Raw genomic sequence first — 25,453 nt, 5'->3', positions numbered from 1 at the left:
CAACTGCGACCTGGCCAAGATAAAGCAAAGCAGTGCGATAAAAACAACAAGAACACAGAGTTACATATGGAATAAACAAAACGTACAGTCAATAACACAATATAAAATCTATATACAGTGTGTGCAAATGTAGTAAGTTATGGAGGTCAGGCAATAAATAGGCCATAGTGCAAAATCATTACAATTTAGTATTAACACTGGAGTGATAGATGTGCAGAAGATGATGTGCAAATAGAGATACTGGGGTGCAAATGAGCAAAATAAATTACAATATGGGGATGAGGTAGTTGGGTGGGCTAATTACAGATGGGCTGTGTACAGGTGCAGTGATCGGTAAGCTGCTCTGACAACTGATGCTTAAAGATAGTGAGGGAGATAAGTGTCTCCAGCTTCAGAGATTTTTGCAGTTCGTTCCAGTCATTTGCAGCAGAGAACTGGAAGGAATGGCGGCCAAAGGAGGTGTTGGCTTTGGGGATGACCAGTGAGATATACCTGCTGGAGCACATACTACGTGTGGGTGTTGCTATGGTGACCAATGAGCTAAGATAAGGCGGGGATTTACCTAGAAGTGATTTATAGATGACCTGGAGCCAGTGGGTTTGGCGACAAATATGTAGTGAGGGCCAGCCAACGAGAGCGTACAGGTCACAATGGTGGGTAGTATATGGGGCTTTGGTGACAAAACGGATGGCACTGTGATAGACTACATCCAATTTGCTGAGTAGAGTGTTGGAAGCTATTTTGTAAATGACATCGCTGAAGTCAAGGATCGGTAGGATAGTCAGTTTTACAAGGGCATGTGTGTGTGTGTCGTGCATTGTAGGTAGGTGTGTGTGTGTGTGTGTGTGTGTGAGAGCTGTGTATGTGTGTGTGTGTGTGTGTGTGTGTGTGTGAGAGCTGTGTGTGAGAGCTGTGTGTGTGTGTGTGTGTGTGTGTGTGTGTGTGTGTGTGTGTGTGTGTGTGTGTGTGTGTGTGTGTGAGAGAGCTGTATGGTGACATCAAGTGGCAGCTATTCAGCCAGTACAAGCCATCCAGGAAACCTTCTAACTTTAGTGTTCTATTGTTCCAAAAGACAACAAACCCAACTTCATCAAATAATGGGTTTGCGCCTACTACTTGTAACAATTTTTATGATCTAGATTAGAACACATCACAGTTCTGTACATGATCCCTGTTCAGATAAAAGGGATACTTCAGGACTTTGGCAATGAAGCCCTTTATCTACTTCCCCAGATCAGATAAACTTGTGGATACAATTTTTATGTCTCTGTGTGCAATTTGAAGGAAGTTGCTAACTAGCGTTAGCGCAATTGCAAACTAGCGTTAGCGCAATGACTGGAAGTCTATGGTAACTGCTAGCATGCTAGAAGATACACTATATACAAAAGTATGTGGACACCCCGTCAAATGAGTGGATTCGGCTATTTTAGTCACACCCGTAGCTGACAGGTGTATAAAATCGAGCACACAGCCATGCAATCTCCATAGACAAACATTGGCAGTAGAATGGCCTTACTGAAGAGCTCAGTGACTTTCAACGTGGCACTGTCATAGGATGCCACCTTCCCAACAAGTCAGTTTGTCAAATTTCTGCCCTGCTAGAGCTGCCCCTGTCAACTGTAAGTGCTGTTACTGTGAAGTGGAAACGTCTAGGAGAAACAACGGCTCAGCCGCGAAGTGGTAGACCACACAAGCTCAGAGAACGGGACCGCTGAGTGCTGAAGTGCGTAAAAATCGTCTGTCCTTGGTTGCAACACTCACTACCGAGTTCCAAACGGTCTCTGGAAGCAACGTCAGCACAAGAACTGTTCGTCGGGAGATTCATGAAATGGGTTTCCATGGCCGATCAGCCGCACACAAGCCTAAGATCACCATGTGCAATGCCAAGCATTGGCTGGAGTGGTGTAAAGCTCGCCGCCATTGGTCTCTGGAGCAGTGGAAACGCGTTCTCTGGAGTGATTAATCACACTTCACCATCTGGCAGTCTGACGGACGAATCTGGGTTTGGAAGATGCCAGGAGAACGCTACCTGCCCCAATGCATAGTGCCAAAGCTTGGTGGAGGTAATAATGGTCTGGGGCTGTTTTTCATGGGCTCAGGCCCTTAGTTCCAGTGAAGGGACATTTTTACGCTACAGCACACAATGACATTCTAGATAATTCTGTGTGTCCAACTTTGTGGCAACAGTTTGGGGAAGGCCCCTTCCTGTTTTAGCATGACTATGCCCCCATGCACAAAGCGAGGTTCATACAGAAATTGTTTGTCTAGATCGGTGTGGAAGAACTTGACTAGCCTGCACAGAGCCCTGACCTCAACTCCATCAAACACCTTTGGGATGAATTGGAACGCCGTCTGCGAGCCATGCCTAATCACCCAACATCAGTGCCCGACCTCACTAATGCTCTTGTAGCTGAATGGAAGCAAGTCCCCGCAGCAATGTTCCATCATCTATTTGACAGCCTTCCCAGAAGAGTGGAGGCTGTTATAGCAGCAAAGGCGGGACCAACTCTATATTAATGCCCATGATTTTGGAATAAGATGTTTGACGAGCAGGTGTCCACATACTTTTGTTCATGTAATGTACCATAGACTTCCAGTCATTGCGTTAACGCTAGTTAGCATTGGCACGCAAAACTACCTCTAACTTCCTTCATACTGGACAGAGACATAACAATTGTGTCCACAAGTTCATCTGACTCTGGAGAAGTAGATAAAGGGTTTCATTGCCAAATTCCCAAAGTATCCCTTTAATGTAGTATTTAATGTGTCGCCTTCAAAAATACATCCGACTGTGACTGAGATGAGAATGTCCCAGTCAATGCTGTCAAATCCACATGAGAAATCCTTAACATTAGTATGCTAAAGTCTAGTGCTGTAATATTGCCTAATCCGCTCAATACTGTCCAGGCAGATACCTGCAGACATTGCATGTTATCAAAGGCAATATACCAAGAACAGGATTCATTCCATGTTTCCACAGTATTTATTCCTGTAGCCTACCCTCCTCTGACTACTTCCCAAATGGTACCCTATTCCCTATATAGACCCTGGTCAATAGTAGTGCACTATATAGGGAACAGGGTGCCCTATGAGAACCTCTATGGGTTTTAATATTTCTTCCATCCTATGCTTTATAAATAGAGTGGAGCTGCCTTGTTTTAATAGAAACCAGCTGGACGCTATTACCTTCCTCCTGCGGTGTCGATTCATTGTATCAGCTTTCCCTCTGTGCTTGTGTGTGTGTGTGTGTGTGTGTGTGTGTGTGTGTGTGAGAGAGAGTTATTATATCAGCTTTCTTGGCCCACGGTAAATGAAACCAGTGGAATGGCATCGAGGGAATTGAAAATGTCTTACTGCTGCAGAACTGTATAAGGAGGCCAACAAAGCATGCAGTGTGGTAGTCGCCTGTAGCTCAGTTGGTAGAGCATGGCGCTAGCAACGCCAGGGTTGTGGGTTCGTTTCCCACGGGGGGCCAGTATGAAAATGTATGCACTCACTAACTGTAAGTCGCTCTGGATAAGAGTGTCTGCTAAATGACTAAAATATACATGTAGTGGTGATACTGTGTGGCTCTGGCTCTGTCTAGGAATGTGGCAGGGCTGCTGTTCTGGGTCTAATAGTGTGTGGTAGGCAGGGGCGTCTCTATCAGTGTTTTAATATTGCTCAGGTACAGAAGTGGAGGGAGCACTTCATTTGTCCATGGATAGTTTATAGTATAGTGGTGTGGTGTAATGTTAACAGTGATGTGATGACGTAGCAGCTAAACTAAACTGTGTTCCACTCATTACGACTTTGGATGACATCCCTTTTAGCATTCTGGAATCTATCAGGGTCTTCAGCGAACGACATGTTTCATGTCCTTTGTAAACATGCCTCCTCCATGGATAACTTTATTAAGCATACGACACTACTTCTCAAACTGTCTCTATGATCACAACATGTGGTAGGTTTATAGCGTCGGCAATCCATCCTCATATGCATATTTATGCTTCAACAAGCCCATCTCACAGCCCTGTGGTGGTATGTGTACAGTATATGTCATGAACCTGTGACAAGGGCCACTGCCATTTGCGGTCATGAACCAGTAGTATAGCTAGCTAGCTAGCTAGCTAGCGTAGTAGGCTATTAGGTCCATTACAGTCTCTAAGGAGGATCTTTATTAAGACGCTAAGCTCAAGCCCAGCCCACTAACAGTTGTCTAGGAACTCCTCTTGGTGCCCCACATCCCTAGCCTAATGTCCACTCTCTCTGCCCTATATGTCCACAGTATATCCCATAATAACCTTGCCTTGGCTGGCAATATTGAATATCCTCTAGCAGTGTCCTGGCTCCACTTTATTTAAAAGCCCATCAATCTATTCTGATGTGTGGACCTTGGAGCTTCTTCTGGGGGTAAGTGAAGATGTCATAGTGACACAGAAAGACAACCTCCAGCCTGACAGCTGGTGGAGATAGGGGTAGAGCTAGGTGAAGGCTAAAACTTTGTAACATCCTGTGTGTAGTGGACATAGGAAATAGAATGAAGGCTTTTGTCCGTTGCAGTCATTTCATTTCTATGGTAGATAGGGTTAGTATAATATGGGTGTTTTTCCAGCTCTCAGCTCTTGAAATCAGTCACTTACTCAAGCACACACACCCCTCCTGGTCCTTTCAACCACCCATATCATTCAGTGCGTGCACACACACACACACACACACACAACTCCTGGTCATTTCAACCATCCACATCCCAGTTGTCCCTCTGTAGAATGTGAGGTATGACTAAAGTAAGATGTATGTGTAATTTATTTAAAATAACCAAAGTCCATCAGGAGCTCTGGCATGCCTTTCCACAGCCGTTCCCCCGCCACCCAAAACATCAATATGAAACACATTATATGATTTCACTATTAATTAACAGGCGTTCCATAATGTCATGTGATTTACTGAGTGGGTGATCATTCCTGGTGTTTTGCTCTGATAGATGTAGGGTTGTGTAATCTTTGTTAGTCGACTGTTTGTAAGGATTTCAAGTCTAGGTCCATTACATGTTAGATAAAAAATGTAGCCTCAAGATGATTTGATCAACTGTTCAATCCAAATCAGATCCATCTGTGTAAACGAATCGGTTTCTCTCTCTGATATGCAGTTTTTCCACATACAGATCTGCTATCTTAATTTGATCACTGTTGTCGCATAGAATCTTCTGCGAAAAATGTATCAACCCCTACAACAATTTCCATTAATTATAATCCACATAATAATGTACATTTTCAGTTGCTGCAGGACAATTTTCCTGCTGTGAGAAGCAGGGCCAAATTAAGATCCTACTGTATGCTGTGTCTTCGGCTTGGCCAACATTCACCAGAATCTATTTAGAGCAGTGAATGAACAGCCATTATAGTGCCAACATTCACCAGAATCTATTTAAAGCAGTGAATGAACAGCCATTATAGTAAATGGTTAGGCTAGTAATGGAAAATACAAAAATAACGTCAGTTTTTTATTATAACATTACGATCTGCCCAGTCTACCCATGGACCAACATTCAGAGATATAGTACTGTACAAGTCGACAAAATAGCTTAAAATAGCTCATGACATGGACTGCTACCCCTACCAGTCATACACCAGACATGGTCAGAGCAAGTCAGTCAACCACCAACATAGCTACAGCTACGGCTTTCCACTCCATCACCCACCAAAGCCAGCGACAGAGAGCGCGGTGGAGTTCACACAGACACACACATATGTGGCCGGTGCAGTTTCAGTGACACAACAACACAATGGCACCACCTCTTATAGTGGGATCACTGTGTTTTCAGTGTGTGTTTTAGCCAAGGGTGTGTGATTGTGTGCGTGTGTATGTGCATACGCGTGTGTCTGTTTGAGAGAATAAGGCAGGTTCTCCAAGAGGATGTCGATGGACACCAGCTGGTTTCTATTAGCATACCTCAGGCAGCGAATAGAAGGCCTGGCTCATGTTGGCAGACACTTGAGCATGATAAATTATGGGATTGGCCAAACACACTGACTACCTCTATCCTCTCTCTAGCCTTATCCCTCTGTCTTAACTGCTGCTAACTCTGTATATGACTCCTTCTCTCTCCCTATGTCTCCTTCTCTCTCCCTATGTCTCCTTCTCTCTCTCTATGTCTACATCCTTCTCTCTCTATGCCTCCTTCTCTCTCTCTCTTTCTCTCTCTATGCCTCCTTCTCTCTCCCTATGTCTCCTTCTCTCTCCCTATGTCTCATTCTCTCTCCCCCTATGCCTCCTTCTCTCTCCCTATGTCTCCTTCTCTCTCTATGTCTCCTTCTCTCTCTCTATGCCTCCTCTCTCTCTCTCTCTCTCTCTATGCCTCCTTCTCTCTCTCTATGCCTCCTCTCTCTCTCTCTCTATGCCGCCTCTCTCTCTCTATGCCTCCTCTCTCTCTCTCTCTATGTCTCCTTCTCTCTCTCTATGTCTCCTTCTCTCTCTCTCTATGTCTCCTTCTCTCTCTCTCTATAACTCCTTCTCTCTCTATGCCTCCTTCTCTCTCTCTATGCCTCCTTCTCTCTCTCTATGCCTCCTCTCTCTCTCTCTATGCCTCCTATCTCTCTCTCTATGCCTCCTCTCTCCCTCTATGCCTCCTTCTCTCTCTCTATGCCTCCTTCTCTCTCTCTATGCCTCCTCTCTCTATGCCTCCTCTCTCTCTCTATGCCTCCTCTCTCTCTCTATGCCTCCTCTCTCTCTATGCCTCCTCCTCTCTCTCTATGCCTCCTCCTCTCTCTCTATGCCTCCTCTCTCTCTATGCCTCCTTCTCTCTCTATGCATCCTTCTCTCTCTCTATGCCTCCTTCTCTCTCTCTATGCCTCCTCTCTCTCTCTCCCTATGCCTCCTTCTCTCTCTCTCTATGCCTCCTTCTCTCTCTCTATGTCTCCTTCTCTCTCTATATAACTCCTTCTCTCTCTCTCTATGCCTCCTTTTCTCTCTCTCTATGCCTCCTCTCTCTCTCTATGTCTCCTTCTCTCTATATATAACTCCTTCTCTCTCTATGTCTCATTCTATCTCTCTATGCCTCCTCTCTCTTTCTATGCCTCCTTCTCACTCTCTATGCCTCCTCTCTCTCTCTATGCCTCCTCTCTCTCTCTATGCCTCCTCTCTCTCTCTATGCCTCCTCTCTCTCTCTATGCCTCCTCTCTCTCTCTATGTCTCCTTCTCTCTATATATAACTCCTTCTCTCTCTATGTCTCATTCTATCTCTCTATGCCTCCTCTCTCTCTCTATGCCTCCTCTCTCTCTCTATGCCTCCTCTCTCTCTCTATGCCTCCTCTCTCTCTCTATGCCTCCTCTCTCTCTCTCTCTCTCTCTCTCTCTCTCTCTCTCTCTCTCTCTCTCTCTCTCTCTCTCTCTCTCTCTCTCTCTCTCTCTCTCTCTCTCTCTATGCCTCCTCTCTCTCTCTCTATGCCTCCTCTCTCTCTATGTCTACTTCTCTCTCTCTATGCCTCCTCTCTCTCCCTGTTTGCCTCCTTCTATCTATCTATGCCTCCTTCTCTCTCTCTCTATGCCTCCTTCTCTCTCTCTATGCCTCCTTCTCTCTCTTTATGCCTCCTTCTCTCTCTCTATGCCTCCTTCTCTCTCTCTCTATGCCTCCTTCTCATTCTCTCTCTAGGTCTACTTCTATCCCTCTCTATGCCTCCTTCTCTCTCTCTCTGTCTCCTTCTCTCTCTATATGCCTCCTCTCTCTCTTAGCTTCCTCTCTCTCTCTCTCTCTCTCTCTCTCTCTCCTTCTCTCTCTCTCTATGCCTCCTCTCTCTCTCTCTATGCCTCCTCTCTCTCTATGTCTACTTCTCTCTCTCTATGCCTCCTCTCTCTCCCTGTTTGCCTCCTTCTATCTATCTATGCCTCCTTCTCTCTCTCTCTATGCCTCCTTCTCTCTCTCTATGCCTCCTTCTCTCTCTTTATGCCTCCTTCTCTCTCTCTATGCCTCCTTCTCTCTCTCTCTATGCCTCCTTCTCATTCTCTCTCTAGGTCTACTTCTATCCCTCTCTATGCCTCCTTCTCTCTCTCTCTGTCTCCTTCTCTCTCTATGACACCTTCTCTCTCTCTATGCCTCCTCTCTCTCTATGCCTCCTTCTCTCTCTCTCTGTCTCCTTCTCTCTCTATGACTCCTTCTCTCTCTCTATGCCTCCTTCTCATTCTCTCTCTAGGTCTACTTCTATCCCTCTCTATGCCTCCTTCTCTCTCTTTCTATACCTCCTTCTCTCTCTCTCTGTCTCCTTCTCTCTCTATGACTCCTTCTCTCTCTATGCCTCCTTCTCTCTCTCTCTATGCCTCCTTCTCTCTCTCTATGACTCCTTCTCTCTCTCTTAGCCTCCTCTCTCTCTCTGTCTCCTCTCTCTCTCTATGCCTCCTCTCTCTTTATGCCTCCTCTCTCTCTCTATGCCTCCTCTCTCTCTCTCTATGCTTCCTTCTCTCTCACTCTCTATGCCTCCTCTCTCTCTCTGCCTCCTCTCTCTCTATATCTCCTTCTCTCTATATATATCTCCTTCTCTCTCTATATGCCTCCTCTCTCTCTTAGCTTCCTCTCTCTCTCTCTCTCTCTCTCTCTCTGTCTCCTCTCTCTCTCTCTATCTCCTCTCTCTCTATGTCTCCTTCTCTCTCTATATATACAGTGAGGGAAAAAAGTATTTGATCCCCTGCTGATTTTGTACGTTTGCCCACTGACAAAGACATGGTCCGTCTATAATTTTAATTGTAGGTTTATTTGAACAGTGAGAGACAGAATAACAACAACAAAATCATAGAAAAACGCATGTCAAAAATGTTATAAATTGATTTGCATTTTAATGATGGAAATAAGTATTTGACCCCTCTGCAAAGCATGGCTTAGTACTTGGTGGCAAAACCCTTGTTGGCAATCACAGAGGTCAGACGTTTCTTGTAGTTGACCACCAGGTTTGCACACATCTCAGGAGGGACTTTGTTCCACTCCTCTTTGCAGATCTTCTCCAAGTCATTAAGGTTTCGAGGCTGACGTTTGGCAACTCGAACCTTGAGCTCCCTCCACATATTTTCTATGGGATTAAGGTCTGGAGACCACTCCAGGACCTTAATGTGCTTCTTCTTGAGCCACTCCTTTGTTGCCTTGGCCGTGTGTTTTGGGTCATTGTCATGCTGGAATACCCATCCACGACCCATTTTCAATGCCCTGGCTGAGGGAAGGATATTCTCACCCAAGATTTGACGGTACATGGCCCCGTCCATCGTCCCTTTGATGCAGTGAATTTGTCCTGTCCCCTTAGCAGAAAAATACCCCCAAAGCATAATGTTTCCACCTCCATGTTTGACGGTGGGGATGGTGTTCTTGGGGTCATAGGCAGCATTCCTCCTCCTCCAAACACGGCGAGTTGAGTTGATGCCAAAGAGCTCGATTTTGGTCTCATCTGACCATGGAGCCCCAGGCCGAGGGAGATTGACAGTTCTTTTGTGTTTCTTCCATTTGCGAATAATCGCACCAACTGTTGTCACCTTCTCACCAAGCTGCTTGGCGATGGTCTTGTAGCCCATTCCAGCCTTGTGTAGGTCTACAATCTTGTCCCTGACATCCTTGGAGAGCTCTTTGGTCTTGGCCATGGTGGAGAGTTTGGAATCTGATTGATTGATTGCTTCTGTGGACAGGTGTCTTTTATACAGGTAACAAGCTGAGATTAGGAGCACTCCCTTTAAGAGTGTGCTCCTAATCTCAGCTCGTTACCTGTATAAAAGACACCTGGGAGCCAGACATCTTTCTGATTGAGAGGGGGTCAAATACTTATTTCCCTCATTAAAATGCAAATCAATTTATAACATTTTTTATTTTTTTTTTCATGTGTTTTTCTGGATTTTGTTGTTGTTATTCTGTCTCTCACTGTTCAAAAAAACCTACCATTAAAATTATAGACTGATCATTTCTTTGTCAGTGGGCAAACGTACAAAATCAGCAGGGGATCAAATACTTTTTTCCCTCACTGTAATTTTGCTTCCTTCTCTCTCTAAGCAGTCTGGTGTGGTTGTGGTTAGGTTGAATTCTCGTATGGTCTGTATTCTAATTGTTTGGGATTCTGAGCTAGCCAAGATGAGCTAGTGATTGATTCTGTACTGATTCTTTGGTTGGATTGGGGTAGTCATTTCTGATTCAGGTTGTCACTGTATAGAACTGTATACAACTAATGTAGAGAACTACACACAGCTAATGTAGACAACTGTATACAACTAATGTAGAGAACTACACACAACTAATGTAGACAACTGTATACAACTAATGTAGAGAACTACACACAACTAATGTAGAGAACTGTATACAACTAATGTAGAGAACTATATACAACTAATGTAGAGAACTATATACAACTAATGGATAGAACTGTTTACAACTAATGTAGAGAACTATATACAACTAATGGATAGAACTGTTTACAACTAATGTAGAGAACTATATACAACTAATGTATATATAACTGTACACAACTAATGTATAGAACTGTATACAACTAATGTAGAGAACTATATACAACTAATGTATATATAACTGTACACAACTAATGTAGAGAACTATACACAACTAATGGAGAGAACCTTATAAAACTAATGTAGAGAATTGTATACAACTAATGTGGAGAACTGTATAGATCTAATGTAGAAAACAGTATACAACTAATGTAGACAACTGTATACAACTAATGTAGAGAACTACACACAACTAATGTAGAGAACTGTATACAACTAATGTAGAGAACTATATACAACTAATGTAGAGAACTATATACAACTAATGGATAGAACTGTTTACAACTAATGTAGAGAACTATATACAACTAATGGATAGAACTGTTTACAACTAATGTAGAGAACTATATACAACTAATGTATATATAACTGTACACAACTAATGTATAGAACTGTATACAACTAATGTAGAGAACTATATACAACTAATGTAGAGAACTACACACAACTAATGTAGAGAACTATACACAACTAATGGAGAGAACCTTATAAAACTAATGTAGAGAATTGTATACAACTAATGTGGAGAACTGTATAGATCTAATGTAGAAAACAGTATACAACTAATGTATATAACTGTATACAACTAATGTAGAGAACTATACACAACGAATAGATAGAACTGTATACAGTACAACTAATGTATAGAAATGTATACAACTAATGTAGAGAACTATATACAACTAATGTAGAGAACGGTATACAACTAATGTAGAGAACGGTATACAACTAATGTAGAGAACGATATACAACTAATGTAGAGAACTATATACAACTAATGGATAGAACTGTTTACAACTAATGTAGAGAACTATATACAACTAATGGATAGAACTGTATACAAGTAATCCCCTTCTTATCTTAGCTCATTGGTCACCATAGCAACACCCACCCGTAGTCTGCGCTCCAGCAGGTATATCTCACTGGTCATCCCCAAAGCCAACACCTCCTTTGGCCGCCATTCCTTCCAGTTCTCTGCTGCCAATGACTGGAATGAACTGCAAAAATCTCTGAAGCTGGAGACTCTTATCTCCCTCACTAACTTTAAGCGTCAGTCATCAGAGCAGCTTACCAATCACTGCACCTGTAGACAGCCATTCTGAAATTAGCCCACCCAACTACCTCATCCCCATATTGTTATTTATTTTGCTAATTTGCACCCCAGTATCTCTATTTGCACATCATCTTTTGCACATCTATCATTCCAGTGTTAATTACGAAATTGTAACTATTTTTGCACTATGGCCTATTTATTTATTGCCTTACCTCCATAACTTACTACATTCACACACACTGTATATATATTTTCTGTTGTATTTTTGACTTTATGTTTTGTTTACCCCATATGTAACTCTGTGTTGTTGTTTTTATCGCACTGCTTTGCTTTATCTTGGCCAGGTCGCAGTTGTAAATGAGAACTTGTTCGAAACTGGCTTACCTGGTTAAATAAAGGTTAAATAAAATAAATAAAAAACTAATGTAGAGAACTATATACAACTAATGTAGAGAACTATACACAACTAATGTATAGAAGTGTATAGAAGTAGTGTGTGTTTATTCAATCCACCAATAAGCATTACCAGCCTGGCTAGACTAAACAGACACACTACCAGGCACCTCATGGTTACATGGGCTGGGCCGACACACACTTCATCAAACCGACAACAAGCCAATTCAAACTCAACATTTCTACACACACAAGATGTAAGTGTGTGTGTGTGTGATAAAAAGGTGTTAAGAAAATCAAATAAAACATGTATGCACACCTTTGACTACCTAAAAAAGAAAGCTACAGTTGAAGTTGGAAGTTTACAGCTCCCGAGTGGAGCAGTGGTCTAAGGCACTGCATCGCAGTGCTAGCTGTGCTACTAGAGATCCTGGTTCGTATCCAGGCTCTGTCGTATCCGGCCGCGACCGGGAGACCCATGGGGCGGCGCACAATTGGCCCAGTGTCGTCCAGGGTAGGGGAGGGAATGGCCGGCACGGATGTAGCTCAGTTGGTAGAGCATGGCGTTTGCAACGCCAGGGTTGTGGGTTCAATTCCCACGGGGGGCCAGTATGAAAAAAATAAAATAAAATAAATAATGTATGTACTCACTAACTGTAAGTCGCTCTGGATAAGAGCGTCTGCTAAATGACTAAAATGTAAATGTACTTAGGTGGGAGTCATTGAAACTCATTTTTCAACCACTCCACAAATTTCTTGTTAACAAACTATAGTTTTGGCAAGTCGGTTAGGACATCTACTTTGTGCATGACACAAGTAATTTTTCCAACAATTGTTTACAGATAGATTATTTCACTTATAATCCACTGTATCACAATTCCAGTGGGTCAGAAGTTTATGTACACTAAGTTGACTGTGCCTTTAAACAGCTTGGAAAATTCCAGAAAATTATGTCATGCTTTAGAAGCTTCTGATAGGCTAATTGACATCCTTTGAGTCAATTGGAGGTGTACCTGTGGATGTATTTCAAGGCCTACCTTCAAACTCAGTGCCTCTTTGCTTGACATCATGGGAAAATCAAAAGAAATCAGCCAAGACCTCAGAAAAAAATTGTAGACCTCCACAAGTCTGGTTAATCCTTCGGAGCAATTTCCAAATGCCTGAAGGTACCACGTTCATCTGTACAAAAAATTGTACGCAAGTATAAACACCATGGGACCACGCAGCCGTCATACCGCTCAGGAAGGAGACGCGTTCTGTCAAATCAATCCCAGAACAACAGCAAAGGCCCTTGTGAAGATGCTGGAGGAAACAGGTACAAAAGTATATATATCCACAGTAAAACGAGTCCTATATCGACATAACCTGAAAGGCCGCTCAGCAAGGAAGAAGCCACTGCTCCAAAACCGCCATAAAAAAGCCAGACTACGGTTTGCAATTGCACATGGGGACAAAGATCATACTTTTTGGAGAAATGTCCTCTGCTCTGATGAAACAAAAATAGAACTGTTTGGCCATAATGACCATTGTTATGTTTGGAGGAAAAAGGGGGGTCTTGCAAGCCGAAGAACACCATCCCAACCGTGAAGCACGGGGGTGGCAGCATCATGCTGTGAGGGTGCTTTGCTGCAGGAGGGACTGGTACACTTCACAAAATAGATGGCATCATGAGGAAGGAAAATTATGTGGATATATTGAAGCAACATCTCAAGACATCAGTCAAGAAGTTAAAGCTTGGTCGCAAATGGGTCTTCCAAATGTACAATGACCTCAAGCATACTTCCAAAGTTGTGGCAAAATGGCTTAAGAACAACAAAGTCAAGGTATTGCAGTGGCCATCACAAAGCCCTGACCTCAATCCTATAGAAAATGTGTGGGCAGAACTGAAAAAGCGTATGTGAGCAAGGAGGCCTACAAACCTGACTCAGTTACACCAGCTCTGTCAGGAGGAATGGGCCAAAATTCACCCAACTTATTGTGGGAAGCTTGTGGAAGACTACCCAAAATGTTTGATCCAAGTTAAACAATTTAAAGGCAATGCTATCAAATACTAATTGAGTGTATGTAAACTTCTGACCCACTGGGAATGTGATGAAAGAAATAAAAGCTGAAATAAATCATTCTCTCTACTATTATTCTGACATTTCACGTTCTTAAAATAAAGTGGTGATCCTAACTGACCTAAGACAGGGAATCTTTACTAGGATTAAATGTCAGGAATTGTGAAAAACTGAGTTAAAATGTATTTGGCTAAGGTGTGTGTAAACTTCCAACTTCAACTGTAAATACCAGAGGTTATACTATATTATTATAATATTGGAAGTTCTAAAAAAATCTGTCACACCTTTGAATACTATATAACTCCACAAAGCAGACCAAGTGTTCCTCTGATCTCTGGTTAATCAAACTATTTTACATTGCCAATGCTTTTAAACAAATTCCCTCATAAGGTCAAATTCTATTATATTCTATTGTATTTTACTACACAGCTCAACTCTATCGTGACATGTGGTTCTGGCCTGATGAATCCCACTCTTAGCTTTGCTGGAAGAGCATTAATCCCTCCCAGTACTTTACAGCACACTGAGCCAGAGAGATGCCAGTTAATCCCTCCTAGTCCATTACAGTACACCAAGCCAGAGAGATGCCAGTTAATCCCTCCTAGTACATTACAGTAAACAAAGCCAGAGAGATGCCAGTTAATTCCTCCTAGTCCATTACAGTACACCAAGCCAGAGAGATGCCAGTTAATCCCTCCTAGTACATTACAGTAAACAAAGCCAGAGAGATGCCAGTTAATTCCTCCTAGTCCATTACAGTACACCAAGCCAGAGAGATGCCAGTTAATCCCTCCTATTACATTACAGCACACTGAGCCAGAGAGATGCCAGTTAATTCCTCCTAGTCCATTACAGTACACCAAGCCAGAGAGATGCCAGTTAATACCTCCTAGTACATTACAGTAAACAAAGCCAGAGAGATGCCAGTTAATCCCTCCTAGTACATTACAGTACACCAAGCCAGAGAGATGCCAGTTAATCCCTCCTATTACATTACAGCACACTGAGCCAGAGAGATGCCAGTTAATTCCTCCTAGTCCATTACAGTACACCAAGCCAGAGAGATGCCAGTTAATCCCTCCTAGTACATTACAGTAAACAAAGCCAGAGAGATGCCAGTTAATCCCTCCTAGTACATTACAGTAAACAAAGCCAGAGAGATGCCAGTTAATCCCTCCTAGTACATTACAGTACACCAAGCCAGAGAGATGCCAGTTAGTTACGTACGTGGCACGCACCAGTATTCAAAGCGGGGGGGGGGGGGGGGGGGGGCAGAGAGAGATCCATGCAAATTGCAGTGATTAAAATGTAGTTTAAGTCAGAGCTCTAGGCTATGCTATCTGACAATAGTGACAAAGGTCTACTACTGTGACCGACAGCTTGGAAATTAAATAACAGAAATGTGCATGGCTCAACAGTGAGTGTGCGGAGGGCTCAGTCTCCAGTTTAAGTCACATATCTTCCTGCACCTTAGCTACTTATCTACAGTGGGGAGAACAAGTATTTGATACACTGCCGATTTTGCAGGTTGTCCTACTTACAAAGCATGTAGAGGTGTGTAATATTTATCATAGGTACATTTCAACTGTGAGAGACGGAATCTAAAACAAAAATCCAGAAAATCATATTGTATGATTTTTAAGTAATTCATTTGCATTTTATTGCATGACATAAGTATTTGATACATCAGAAAAGCAGAACTTAATATTTGGCACAGAAACCTTTGTTTCCAATTACAGAGATCATACGTTTCCTGTAGGTCTTGACCAGGTTTGCACACACTGCAGCAGGGATTTTGGCCCACTCCTCCATACAGACCTTCTCCAGATCCTTCAGGTTTCGGGGCTGTCGCTGGACAATACGGACTTTCAGCTCCCTCCAAAGATTTTCTATTGGGTTCAGGTCTGGAGACTGGCTAGGCCACTCCAGGACCTTGAGATGCTTCTTACGGAGCCACTCCTTAGTTGCCCTGGCTGTGTGTTTCGGGTCGTTGTCATGCTGGAAGACCCAGCCACGACCCATCTTCAATGCTCTTACTGAGGGAAGGAGGTTGTTGGCCAAGATCTCACGATACATGGCCCCATCCATCCTCCCCTCAATACGGTGCAGTCGTCCTGTCCCCTTTGCAGAAAAGCATCCCCAAAGAATGATGTTTCCACCTCCATGCTTCACGGTTGGGATGGTGTTCTTGGGGTTGTACTCATCCTTCTTCTTCCTCCAAACACGGCGAGTGGAGTTTAGACCAAAAAGCTCTATTTTTGTCTCATCAGACCACATGACCTTCTCCCATTCCTCCTCTGGATCATCCAGTTGGTCATTGGCAAACTTCAGATGGGCCTGGACATGCGCTGGCTTGAGCAGGGGGACCTTGCGTGCGCTGCAGGATTTTAATCCATGACGGCGTAGTGTGTTACTAATGGTTTTCTTTGAGACTGTGGTCCCAGCTCTCTTCAGGTCATTGACCAGGTCCTGCCGTGTAGTTCTGGGCTGATCCCTCACCTTCTTCATGATCATTGATGCCCCACGAGGTGAGATCTTGCATGGAGCCCCAGACCGAGGGTGATTGACCGTCATCTTGAACTTCTTCCATTTTCTAATAATTGCGCCAACAGTTGTTGCCTTCTCACCAAGCTGCTTGCCTATTGTCCTGTAGCCCATCCCAGCCTTGTGCAGGTCTACAATTTTATCCCTGATGTCCTTACACAGCTCTCTGGTCTTGGCCATTGTGGAGAGGTTGGAGTCTGTTTGATTGAGTGTGTGGACAGGTGTCTTTTATACAGGTAACAAGTTCAAACAGGTGCAGTTAATACAGGTAATGAGTGGAAAACAGGAGGGCTTCTTAAAGAAAAACTAACAGGTCTGTGAGAGCCGGAATTCTTACTGGTTGGTAGGTGATCAAATACTTATGTCATGCAATAAAATGCAAATGAATTACTTAAAAATCATACAATGTGATTTTCTGGATTTTTGTTTTAGATTCCGTCTCTCACAGTTGAAGTGTACCTATGATAAATATTACAGACCTCTACATGCTTTGTAAGTAGGAAAACCTGCAAAATCGGCAGTGTATCAAATACTTGTTCTCCCCACTGTATGTGGTCTGTGAAATAGAGTTACTCTACCACCTACTGTTTCTACCCATTTGGCGATGATAGCACAGTCAGAAAGTAAACAGTGTTGTTTTAACTGTTATGACTGCCTGTATGTCACCTTTGCCCTGACCCAGCAAGCTGCAGTCAAATACTACTCAACCAGACAACTGTTGAACCTTCACACGCATGCACACACACGTATAGCCAATATATACTATAGCCAATGTTCCCTCTAAGCTGCGCACAGCTCCCCTCGGACTGCCACGCTGAAGAAATATCAGCCCTCGCAGAGAAGCACGAGATTGAACTTCACTCAACTTTCTAGAGTTTTCCGCTTCAGTTAACACTATCAACGTTTCGCTCTACTGTGGGAATTGTGCTCGAATCAACGCAATATTAGCCACTTTCAATGTAACATACCGAAACAAAACAAACTATGCAAGACTTAGTACGCAAAATTAACTGTGCAAGAGATTTTCTTGTAGGCAGAGCACATTGGAGTAGGATTCTATTGCATTGACAGCCACGGCTCAGGCCCTTATTCTACACAAGCTGGTGCACCTTAACCAATCAGAGCTGCAGTAGGCCGATATGCAAATAGACCATTGCATATATAGATCTGTGCCATTCACTTTGAACTGGACTGTGTTTACAGCATGAGGGGTTGCGAATAGATGCGCTTGAGATCAAAGCAAGAGCTGCATGTAGCCACCTGTGCACATTTGTTCATATTCTTTGCTAGTTAGTTAGTTATTAGCCCAGTTATAACTAATTTCTAGTCAACAGTGGGGGAGTGGTTGCTTCCTACAAGAGCATTTCTAGCCATCTTTGAAAATCGAGTCAGGTAAATTGCTTTTAAAATGTCTTAAAGGGGCATTGTTGTATTTTGAGACATTCTTGAATAAGCTAAGTAGCCAATAAGCAGAGGGTAGCATAATTTGTCTGATTCTCTGTAATAATGGTATGGGAATAATAATGAATTGTATTTTGTAAAGTGGTTTCTTGCATCAAACAACACATTTTCAGTCACCTCTTTGTCTGAAGGACAAGTGGATAAACAGGTTAATGTCAAGCCCTGCATGTTTTTATCAAATGTCTCATAGAATGTCGACCTACATTGAACTGCTACTGTAGGCTGAATTATAGAATGTTATGGGATGCATTTTTCTACATTGTTATTGATGGTAGGCCTACTTGGCCACTGTTATAACTGTAAGTTAAAGTGGGTTCAGCCTCAGTGTTCACAGTAAACGCGCGCCGGAAGTTTGAGCTCAGCAGACCTGAAATTTGCTCAGTGCTGAAAAAAAATTAGAGGGAACAATGACTATAGCAAATATAGATTATAGCCAATATATATTATAGACAATATATATTATAGCCAATATGATTTGCCTTTGTTCTGTTTGCCTTGGCTACAATTTTCAACATTGTTTTGAGACTGTCCAAACTATTTAGACTGAACAGAAGTTGCCACCGGAGATGCTATGGAGATTGAACGTTGCTTCAGAACATCAAAACAAACAGCTTGACAAACAACACTGCTTGAATAACCCAGTTACCATGAGAAAGAGAGATCAGCTGAGGACATGGACACATTAGCTCCAACTGAACCAGCTCACTGGGACTGGGACCCATAGGGCAACATTAGAGCACATTACATCTTAATGACATCATATCTAGTTGTAAACATGTTTTCTGGATGAGAAGACATCATACAGTATACTATCACCTTAACCTGGTTGCACACAACACAGTCGGGTGTGTGAGACTACAACCCACTGGTCTCTGTTGGTCATCCAGATGAAGATGTATTTTTGACGTTAAACAAACTTCCGTATACAGCCAGTATACAACCTGAACATGACTTCATGACAAAAAAGATAATAATCATCGCAACCAGTTTTGACCGCTGGGGACACTCTGCTCATATGACTGAGGAAAAGGGACCTATCTTATGTGATCCCTGCAGGAATTGAACCCACAACCTTGGCATTGCTAACCACATGTCCACATACTGTATGACTGCTAGGGACTCACCTTAACATATGCAGTGTACTGTTGGCAGTCCTCTCTGTTGATGTCCAGACTGAGCTCGTTGCTCACAGAGCTGATCTGGGCTCCGTTCTGAATAAAGTACACTCTGGAAGACTGGCTCCTCTGCCTCTTATCCACATCAGCTGTCAGGTTATACAGCAACTCTGGGGAGAGACCAGATGTCAGGTTATACAGCAACTCTGGGGAGAGACAGAGAGAGACCAGATGTCAGGTTATACAGCAACTCTGGGGAGAGACAGAGAGAGACCAGATGTCAGGTTATACAGCAACTCTGGGGAGAGACAGAGAGAGACCAGATGTCAGGTTATACAGCAACTCTGGGGAGAGACAGAGAGAGACCAGATGTCAGGTTATACAGCAACTCTGGGGAGAGACAGAGAGAGACCAGATGTCAGGTTATACAGCAACTCTGGGGAGAGACAGAGAGAGACCAGATGTCAGGTTATACAGCAACTCTGGGGAGAGACTGAGAGAGACCAGATGTCAGGTTATACAGCAACTCTGGGGAGAGACAGAGAGAGACCAGATGTCAGGTTATACAGCAACTCTGGGGAGAGACTACTTCATAGATCTATTTTGAAAACACAAATCATAAACATGAGGTCAAACATTACATGTTTTATCCAGACCTTTTAAGGAGTTAGCTAGAGGCATTTTTTTTGACAATTCGTTTTTAAAATTGATTTTCTACTTCACAAACAACACAAAAACAAAACATTATCCAAGGTGATCAACACACATTGAGTATACAAAACATTATGAACACCTGCTCTTTCCATGTCATAGACTGACCGGGTGAATCCAGGTGAAAGCTATGATCCTTTATTGATGTCACTTGTTAAATCCACTTCAATCAGTGCAGTGTGCACTGGGGAAAAGTGTCCTCCATTCGCTATTTAAGTGCATAGATGACATGTATTTTTTCCCGCTGACCCTGTTTCGAGAGAGGTGCATGATAATGGTCCATTCTAAATCGAAACAAATGTCACACATATATTATTTAGTATATGTAAAGACAAGATTAGATCAAGAATAGTCTGATGGGTGACAATATTAGCCTATCACTTGTGAATTCTATATTATCACTTGTGAATGATGCCCAGCGTAAGGCAAGAAACAATGCAGTTTTTTTGTGACTTTTTCTAATCATAGTCACACACCTCATGTAGCCTAGCCCATAGGCCTATATGTTTTAATAAGGTTTGTATCACAACTAAAGTGGCCAAATAACTTCTTAAAATGAAGCACATTAATCCGCTTTACAAGGGGTGTAGAGCCTAACTGACATAAGCAGCGTGTGAGTTTCAAGTTTGGGAAAAAATAATTTACCATAAAAATGCACCTTTATAATAAAAGCATTACACGCATAATTGCATTTGCGGTCACTTTTGATAATGGTGTTTTCAGCTAATGGAACATTTGTGATTGTAACCTACTGCCATGTGCTCATTGCTGCGCTTATAATGTGAAGAAATAGCCTAATAGTTTATCAACATTTTAAGCTAAAGGTTCTGATCTGTTGCGTCAGGCTCATTGCATAAGAAAGGTTTTTTGATGCTAGTGGTTGTATTAATTTGGGATCTATCACATCCCACAACTGTCCCAGACTATGTTTGGAATATTTATTTCTCGCACAGAATAGAATAGGTCAACTTTTGTACTATGGGGGATAGTAGATTGACATAGGCTAGTGCTTTTTCTGTTCGTTAGGCCTACTCATCTTGTTGGCTGACGAAAAGTAAATGTGGACAGTTCTTCCAATATCTTCAATATGCACCTCGGAATTGGATTAGGATGCGCGCAGCTGTGTCCCCAATGTGTCGGTCTTCACTTGTAGCCTGTGAGAAAGTCCCGATCACGTGACGGAGAGCCATGTGAGTGAGAGGTGCTTCGGAGCAAGCAGCACTCCGGGCCAAGGGCACAACGGCCACTGGCCGCAAAAGGCATGGATTTCTTTAGGGTGCATTACGGCCACACAAAGGGGATGCCGCCGTGAAATTCTAGGCATAATCAAGTGCTTGTCAAATTGTGAATGAGTGACTGATGTAGTGTGTACAGTCTGCAAAATAAAACTAAGCAGAGCTCATGCCTTTAAAGCGACTTTTTTCAAATCATCATTAGTGTCACATCATGCAGCCTTTCAATTTATTAAAAATCTAAACATATAGCCCAATGTTTGTAGAACAACTAAAGTTACATTAATAACCCTAAATGAAGCATATAGGAATACCTATTTCTTTGTTAACCGCTCAACACAGAATAGCCGCATGTGCGCACTCCCTCAAATCGTTTGGAGAAAATATCCTTTCTATTCTATTCAGCTATGATCAATTGTATTCTTCATACTATAAAATAATGCCACGGAATTCTAAGCAAATCTTGTCTGCTAAATGAACTAGTGTAGCCCACAGCCATATGGCATAGCCAGATCAGGACCTAACATAAGGACAACTCAGAGTATGCTATTCTGTTCTTCTGAAATAGACTACATTTTCTTCATATCATGCTTCTTTAGACCTAAAATAAAAAATTGTATTTATTGTGAAGGTGTAGGCTATATTACATGGATTTATTATACTTTTTTAAATGTAGATGTTCCAAAGGTCTGCATCAGTGGCTTGTAGGCTATGCGTGGACGCCAGGAGATACTAAATGTGATTATGTTAATTAACAGTCAATTACCGTGAGACCGACAGTTATTTGCTTGACAATCACCGGCTGACAAACTTTCGTGACTGCCACAGCCCTAGCCAGCCGCACAGGTTTGTGTCAAGAACTGCAACACTGCTGGGTTTTTCATACTCAACAGTTTCCCGTGTGTATCAAGAATGGTCCACCACCCAAAGTATATCCAGCCAACTTGACACAAATGTGGGAAGCATTGGAGTCAACATGGGCCAGCATTCCTGTGGAACACTTGAGACAACTTGTAGAGTCCATGCCCCAACAAATTGAGGCTGTTCTGAGGGCAAAAGGGGGTGTAAGTCAAAATTAGGAAGGTGTTCCTAATGTCTGGTATACTCAGTGCATTTCCTCCAAATTCTGTCAAACATCCGTTTTTCATAACTTTAGAATATACCATATCTAAAGGGATGTAACTAGATAGTTCTGTTCTCCAGTTTGTTATCGAAGGTGAATACGAGGCTTTCTAATTGATAGCTATAGATTTTTTGCAGCAATTAGACCTAGATTACAAAACTTTCTCTGATATTGATCACCAATATTTTCATTGCCCAACAGACATAATGTTTTATGAAATCCGTGGAATGAATCAGCATCACAGTACACACACACACACACACACACATAACCCACAGACATAACCATGGCCACACCCACAGACATAACCATGGCCACACCCACAGACATAACCATGGCCACACCCACAGACATAACCATGACCACACCCACAGACACAATCATGACCACACCCACAGACACAACCATGATCACACCCACAGACACAACCATGGCCACACCCACAGACATAACCATGACCACACCCACAGATACAACCATGACCAAACCCACAGACATAACCATGACCACACCCACAGACACAACCACACCTAAACATTAAACCAGGACCACACCTAAACCAATTTTTTTTTTTTATAACTAACCCAAGATAAGCCACGGCCTGTCATTTCCAATGGGAGCAAATTAATCATAGTGGAAAGAACAAGAAAAGAGATGGGCAGAGCCAAGCACGAGCTAGCAAGATCCTATTGGCGCGTTCTAGCATGTTTTCTCAGTGTAAATCTGGTGATTGTAGTCCCCTGTAGCTCAGTTGGTAGAGCATGGTGCTTGCAACGCCAGGGTTGTGGGTTCGTTTCCCATAGGGGGCCAGTATGAAAAATGTATGCACTCACTAACTGTAAGTCACTCTGGATAAGAGCATCTGCTAAATGACTCAAATGTAAATGTAAATTAAACATCTGGCTCATTGTTCTATCCATCCGTCAACAAGGACCAGAACAGTCAACCAGGACCACGCCAGAACAGTCAACCAGGACCACGCCAGAACAGTCAACCAGGACCACGCCAGAACAGTCAACCAGGACCATACCAGAACAGTCAAACAGGACCACGCCAAAACAGTCAACCAGGACGACGTCAGAACAGTCAACCAGGATCACGCCAGAACAGTCAACCAAGATCACGCCAAAACAGTCAACCAGGACCACACCAGAACAGTCAACCAGGACCACGCCAGAACAGTCAACCAGGACCACGCCAGAACAGTCAACCAGGACCACGCCAGAACAGTTAACCAGGACCACGCCAGAACAGTCAACCAGGACCACGCCAGAACAGTCAACCAGGACCACGCCAGAACAGTCAACCAGGACCACGCCAGAACAGTCAACCAGGACCACGCCAGAACAGTCAACCAGGACCATGCCAGAACAGTCAACCAGGACCACGCCAGAACAGTCAACCAGGATCACGCCAGAACAGTCAACCAAGATCACGCCAGAACAGTCAACCAGGACCACGCCAGAACAGTCAACCAAGACCACGCCAGAACAGTCAACCAGGACCACGCCAGAACAGTCAACCAGGACCACGCCAGAACAGTCAACCAGGACCACGCCAGAACAGTCAACCAGGACCACGCCAGAACAGTCAACCAGGACCACGCCAGAACAGTCAACCAGGACGACGCCAGAACACAGTTGTGTGTAGTTGCAGTAGTGCTCACCTATGTGTTCTGGCAGGTGTTTTCCTCTGAAGAGCAGACAGACTGTAGCATTGAAACAGTTGAGGTGCTGTGGTCCCTCGTGACACTGAGGTACAGAGATGTTGATGGAGACAGGCAGGTAGATGGACACGTCCACAGTGATCACCGGCCGGGACCTAAACACCAAACATAACATGGTGTCAATGGACCTACAACCATAACAATACAACATGGTGTCAATGGACCTACAACCAGTACAATACAACATGGTGTCAATGGACCTACAACCAGTACAATACAACATGGTGTCAATGGACCTACAACCAATACAACATGGTGTCAATGGACCTACAACCAGTACAATACAACATGGTGTCAATGGACCTACAACCAGTACAATACAACATGGTGTCAATGGACCTACAACCAATACAAAACAACATGGTGTCAATGGACATACAACCAGTACAATACAACATGGTGTCAATGGACATACAACCAATACAATACAACATGGTGTCAATGTACCTACAATCAATACAATATGGTGTCAATGGACCTACAACCAATACAATACAACATGGTGTCAATGGACATACAACCAATACAATACAACATGGTGTCAATGGACCTACAACCAATACAACATGGTGTCAATGGACCTACAACCAATACAATATGGTGTCAATGGACCTACAACCAATACAATACAACATGGTGTCAATGGACATACAACCAATACAATACAACATGGTGTCAATGGACCTACAACCAATACAACATGGTGTCAATGGACCTACAACCATAACAATACAACATGGTGTCAATGGACCTACAACCAATACAATATGGTGTCAATGGACCTACAAGTAATACAATACAAAATGTTGTCAATGGACCTACAACCAGTACAATACAACATAGTACTGCAGTGGACACATCTTGGAATTCATCTATTTCTGTGATGAAACACATTTACTATGTTCCACTGTATGCCTTTATACTGCTTTGTTCCAAAATCTACGTGAGCATAGTATCAATTACAATGAAACAATGTATTGGGCTTGCATTCAAAGTGTCATGCTGGTATGGACATTGGAACAAAGCCGCTGTTTGTGTAACACTAAAATACATTCCAACTTAAAATACAACCACTTACCTCAATAACACCACGCTATCAGCCATAAACGCACCAATGGTAATATCTGCAATGAAAGAACAACCAATGAGAGCAGCATATTTCTCTCGTTCTTAGAAGACATGGCACAATGCACAAAGGTCATCATTAACAATGGAGTCCTCATACCTGTTGTTTTCTGTTCTAGTTCTAAATGTCCACTATTGGACACTGGTTAGTCAGACTAGTTATACTGAGGCATGTTGTTGACTGATCAGTCAGTCAGACTGGTGATACTGAGGCATGTTGTTGACTGATCAGTCAGTCAGACTGGTGATACTGAGGCATGTTGTTGACTGATCAGTCAGTCAGACTGGTGATGCTGAGGCATGTTGTTGACTGGTCAGTCAGTCAGACTGGTGATACTGAGGCATGTTGTTGACTGGTCAGTCAGTCAGACTGGTGATACTGAGGCATGTTGTTGACTGATCA

At 43.0% G+C, this 25,453-nt stretch overlaps 1 protein-coding gene across 1 annotated transcript in view; it reads right to left on the bottom strand.

The window, feature by feature from the left end:
• Positions 1 to 25,453, bottom strand: part of itga9 (integrin, alpha 9) — a gene marked incomplete at its 5' end in the record, with an annotated part of 212,985 nt that overhangs the window by 79,907 nt on the left and 107,625 nt on the right. Inside the window, 3 exons of the mRNA XM_084165747.1 lie at positions 19,143 to 19,303; positions 23,866 to 24,020; positions 25,004 to 25,049. Of these exons, the coding sequence (XP_084021873.1) occupies positions 19,143 to 19,303; positions 23,866 to 24,020; positions 25,004 to 25,049 (362 nt within the window). The remainder of the gene's footprint in view (positions 1 to 19,142; positions 19,304 to 23,865; positions 24,021 to 25,003; positions 25,050 to 25,453) is intronic.

This window comes from Coregonus lavaretus (genome assembly GCF_964263955.1).
Source record: "Coregonus lavaretus genome assembly, chromosome: 1".
Classification (NCBI taxonomy): Eukaryota; Metazoa; Chordata; class Actinopteri; order Salmoniformes; family Salmonidae; genus Coregonus; species Coregonus lavaretus.
The sequence above is the reverse complement of the archived record's forward strand: the minus strand, read 5'-3'. Positions and strand labels throughout refer to the sequence as shown.